Source organism: Chenopodium quinoa, unplaced genomic scaffold (genome assembly GCF_001683475.1).
Source record: "Chenopodium quinoa cultivar QQ74 unplaced genomic scaffold, ASM168347v1, whole genome shotgun sequence".
NCBI lineage: Eukaryota > Viridiplantae > Streptophyta > Magnoliopsida > Caryophyllales > Amaranthaceae > Chenopodium > Chenopodium quinoa.
Genome location: NW_018745023.1, coordinates 1 through 5,525, shown reverse-complemented (window position 1 = coordinate 5,525; position 5,525 = coordinate 1). Strand labels below are relative to the sequence as shown.

Genomic DNA, 5,525 nt, shown 5'->3' with positions numbered 1-5,525 from the left:
TTTTTCAAACCACTATTTAATATCGTAGTGACAAACAAATTAAAATATATATAATTCGATTAAAGTAATAAATTTATAATGACCCGGTCATCGCCGAGCCAATAACTTATATTAAATTTAACAATACTCTGTACTATAAAACTGTGTATCGCAGGATATTAAAACAAGTTACATTCAATACGGATCTCAAATAATATGCAGCCGGGGCTTCACTAGCCGCCTATAATATCCTTTTTCCACAAATTCTACCTTCTATGACTGCATGAATGACAAAACTTCTTGACTTCTACTACCTCCAATTCCTTGTACTAGTCTTCATCCATAATTCCATTTAGAAACGTATCATATCGTTGTTCTCCCCTCATTCATTCTTTCTCACTCTCTCTCTCTCCCTCTCTTTCTCTTTCATAGAAGCTAAAAACATTATTACTATGACTACTACTCCATTTTCATCAATACCCTTAGAAAATTTTCCTTTCTCAATGACAAACATTATTCCAATCTCTCATCATACACCCATCTCTTCTTCTTCTTCGTTGTCTTTGATTGATGTTTACAAGAATGGACTTATTGGGATAAATACGACGAATACAAAGACTGAGCTAGGGATGGAGATGGATATGGATTTTCAACATGATAATGGAAAAAGATTAGCTCCTAATGAATATGTTGGATCGTCGAGTGGCGGAATTAAAGAGAACAAGAAGGATAACAAGGAGAAAATGAAATTGAGAAGGCATAGGTATGCTTTTCATACAAGGAGCCAGGTTGATATACTTGATGATGGTTATCGTTGGAGAAAATATGGGCAAAAGGCTGTCAAGAACAACAAATTTCCTAGGTAATTTTTAATATACTGCATTATATAATCAATCAATCAATTCTTTAACATTTAATTTTAACTATGTGATTATTTTTTACAACAATAATTATGTGATTTATTAAAATTAGTATCAATCATTTGAATCAATAAAAGATAGTTAATCAATAACGCGATCCCAATTATTAAAATTCAATTTAAAGCTACAAAATAAACAAGTTCATGTATGAGAAATGCATTATTGGTATTTATTGAAATTAAATAGTTTTTCTTAAATTACTTCTACTGAAATTAAATTATATCTTCTAATTTAAACTAATCATTGTAATGAATTGCTATTTGTTCTTTAGAAAACACAACATTTTCTTGGTTAAAACTTGTTTTAATGAATTTAACTTATTTTTTGTTAAAATTAATTTTTTTAACTTAGGTGATTTGAACATAAATTAAATATAAATAGTGTAATCACTAAAATTATTTTAATCAGCAATGTGAAAGAAAAAAAAAATATACACCCTCCGTTACATATTACTTGCAACAAAGGGGTATTATTTGTGAGACATAATATATTTCTTTGTTGCGAATTAATATGTAACGGAGGGAGTATATTGGCAGTTGCCGATCAGCAAAGTCTTTAGAGTGATACTTAAATTTTATTTTCATTATTTTTTAATGTTTTAATATTTGGAAATTGGAATGATTAATAATTTTGTCAAAAAAAGGGAAGAAATCTTTTTTAAAATAAATATATTTTACACATGCTTTTCACTTTTGTGACCAAAAAAACACCTGAGGTTCATGAAGATCCTACGATCATCTATCTATCTACTTGTAGTTTGATGACTCAAAGAAATTTCTTATTTATGAAATTCTACAAATTAAAGGTAGAATTATTAGCCGGTTAATTTGGTAATAAAATTTACCAACTTTAAGCTATAATTGGAGTTGTTTTATTTGCACCAATCTAATTGGTTATTAATTTTATTAAGTCTTGTATTTCATGCTAACCCTCTTGAATGCGTGCTATCTTTAGCATGAAAATGATGGATTCTAATTATATCATTTCAAGAAGAAAATAAAGAGGGCTATCTAATCAAGGAACTTGTAATTGGCAAAATATGCATAATCAGCAATATTCATCGTCAATAGCCAATGACTTTGATACGACATAATGGAATTTGAACCAACTAATAAGAGTGTGTTCTTTTCGCTTTACACTTATTAAGAATTAAGATTATTATCTTACTTCCTCCGTCCCTTACTTAGATTCCTAAATTCTCTCTATTATGTGAGGGATAAATGCATACTAGAAGTAGGAATCTAATTAATGGATGAAGGTAATATTAAATCTATTTGATGAATTTGATATTGCAACCTAGAATCAGTAGAATGTGAACTAACTAATAAGAGTGTTTCATTGCACTTTTTATTTGTAACTTATTTTAAATTTATTAGAACCTAGTAATTGTTATATATCAATCTAGGTCCGAACCATCCTTTGTTAAGTTTGTTCTAAATTAAACCTAGTTAATTATCATCCCGGTCTTGTCCTAGCACATACAAAGTATAACCTTAGAATGATTTAATTTGGTAACAACAAACATTATTATATTTGTTTATTATCATTTTGCATTCATTATTATTATTATTATTATTATTGGGTGGGATAAAAGAAGTGAGATAAATGGGTGTAAGGGGTTACTTAGGAGAAAGGATAGATGGAGGAAAATAGGATATCTTACATGTGGCCTTGTGGGTAATAGAACTTTTCAAATTTTTTTATAATGAGAAATAGTGCTACATGAAAAACACCCTTCCTTCTCTAAAAATTATTCTTGTTTTAACTTTATTTTGTGAGACAAATACCATTCAATACAAAAAGCTTTTAGAAATAGGAGTAATATTAGATTGCTCTAATCTTACTCATAAATAATAATAATAATAATAATAAATAATAATAATAATAATAATAATTTGCATGATCGTCAATTTTGTCAACTTACTAATGGCAATGACTACGCAGTATATATTGAAAAATTTTAAGGTACAACAGTCTGTTCCTTGCTTGGTATAGACTAAAAACGCGAAAAGAATATGTAACTGTTTTGAAAAGAACATACCGTTGTTTTGTAAACAATATATAACAGTTTTGTAAAGAACCTACAATTTTATTTTATTTTTTTTTATTAATTTTTTTTATCTAAAGAACATCTATATGTAATATTAATAAAGAACATGAATATTATGTAATGAACATTATTTATATATATCCACCATAATTTCAAGACAAAATTCAAATAACATTTCACAAATAAAAGTACACTACACTGACAATCAAAGAACATGGACATATGTTCGTTTCACTCTTTTTTTTTGGTGCAAAGATGCTCTTTTTTACTTTAGGTATATGTTCACTACATTTTAATAGTATGTTCTTTTCACTATAGTTGTATGTTTTTATTACATGTTTATAATATGTTCTTTTGCAAAACGATGGTACGATACAACTGGTATAATATTACTATAAATAACAATAGTAAATACTTGTAATAACTTAAGTCATAATAATAATAAAATATTTACATGCGGTGATGCGGATGCAAGGTAAGCTAAAAAACTACCTTTGAATGTACCTAACTCTATGTAAATCTGGGGAATAAGGAGTTGTCATAACAGTAGCTAGATTTAATTTCAATCTTATTTCAACTTAATTACTAGTATCTGTGGATTGTTAGCTTTTAAATTGACTAATGTATGGAAAAAGTACACATTGAAAAATCCATCATCGGCACAAAAATTCTAAAATCAAAAAGTCTATTTAGAAATCCATTTTGGTATGCCCTATTTCTTTTTTTGATGTGTCAATACATATATTTTTGGTGTGAACAATTTGTCCGATGAGCATGTACCTCTCAAAAATAATTTATTTCCTTCCGAAATTTTGTCACAAATTTCCTCAAAATGAAACTTCAATCAATAACCTTTATTGTGATTTACAAATTAAATCTAAATCATCAATCAAATTAAATTATTTGTAGAATAATTATTGTACATTAGAGATTTAGAGGTGATGCTACCTTGAATTAATCAAAAGTTACAACTGAATAAAACTTACATATGAATAAGGAATATCTTTTAGTAACAAATTACTTCCTTTATAAAAAATTTACCCTGTTCAAATTATTCAATTCATAATGTATAAAACTATTAAATTACGTTATCGTTTATAAAATCAATAGCTTAAAAATTACAAAGAATTATGAACATCTTAAGTTACAATAAAAAAAATTGATTACAAGTTATATACTTACTCTAAAGCAGATTAAAAATTATCCTAAATTTAACTTATTCTAAAATGGGTAATTGTATGGTAAAATTACAAAACACGCAATGTACCCAAAAGTTTATGCACCAGCCTTTGAAAAAAAAAAATAAAAAAAAATAAAAAAAAATATGTTTATGCACCGTGTTCAATTCGTTCCTCCTGGCACGTTCACTACATGCATTTTGTTGACACATGTGCACTATTACTAGCTAACATGTTAGTCCAACCATAAACTTCACAACACCGGTGGTCCGGGAGCACCATGCTCGATGCTTTGATCCTAGGTAAAGTGTATCGGAAGCAGTACTACGACGCCTCTCTTTCACAAGTCACAACTGAAGCTTGCCTGTCTGGCTATCTCTAATAATTGAGTATCCGTATCACTAATCACCCAACCCCTAACAAGTAACAGTTAGATAGCGTGCGCATGCAGGACAACTAACGTCATTTAGGATGTGATGAGAGTGTGGAGGCAGTTTCCGTACTCTTTTTCCTGAAATTGAATGTAGGGAGCGTGAGCATGTAGGAGCCCAGGGTTGGCCACTTGGCCGGGTAGGGAAGCCAATAATTATGAGATAGCTAAGCACCTTGCAAAAGTTATTAATTCAAGTCTTTATTACTATTATTGTTAGGCCAACTCCCCAAAAAACATATATTTGAAAGATACACTACACTCGGATATGAAGGTGTCAAATAACTAATCCGACCGATTCAATCTGAATCGATTAAAAAAAAACCCGATTAAGATTTCGATTCATATGGAGGCAATAATTTAATATGACTATTTTAAAATAAAATTGACTTGATTTCACCGAACCTGACCTAGTTTCCCGAATAGACAGATCGAGTATATATAGCTTGCTAATGAAATGTACAGTTGGCAATTTAAGGCAATGCATGCATACCTAAGCAACAGACACCTTTTTGCACATCCCATTTACTAACACGTGGCGTTTCATATGTGTCGCATTATAACGGATTTACAAATGATATGTTCGTAAAAAGACTAGATCAGATTATACATTATACACACTTCGTATAATACAAATTCACCGTACCATCTATCTTATTCATCCAGCTAGGATTCAAGCCTAAACTAATGGTAAATGTTTGGTCTCATAAATCATAATAGTTTTAACAATTCAAGGTCATGAGAATTAATCATTAGGGTAAAAGTTCCCTTAACTTTCCCTCCTCTCCCAAGTTCCAAATGATATTGACTTTCAAAGTTAGACTGAATTGATATGTAAGAGGTATTGTTTATTTTAGAGTATTTACCTCCCCTGACTAACAGTTAATTGACGCATATTTAATTATGATGGCAGAAGCTATTATCGATGTACTCATGGAGGGTGTAACGTAAAGAAGCAAGTGCAGAGA

General features: G+C 29.5%; 1 protein-coding gene across 1 annotated transcript; it reads left to right on the top strand.

Moving 5' to 3' along the window:
- Positions 1-242: 242 nt before the first annotated feature.
- Positions 243-5,522, top strand: LOC110708224 (probable WRKY transcription factor 75; the record flags this gene model as incomplete). Its single annotated transcript, XM_021886311.1, has 2 exons — positions 243-841; positions 5,471-5,522. Coding segments are annotated over exons 1-2 (462 nt in total), but the record flags the coding sequence as incomplete, so codon positions are not given.
- Positions 5,523-5,525: the final 3 nt, after the last annotated feature.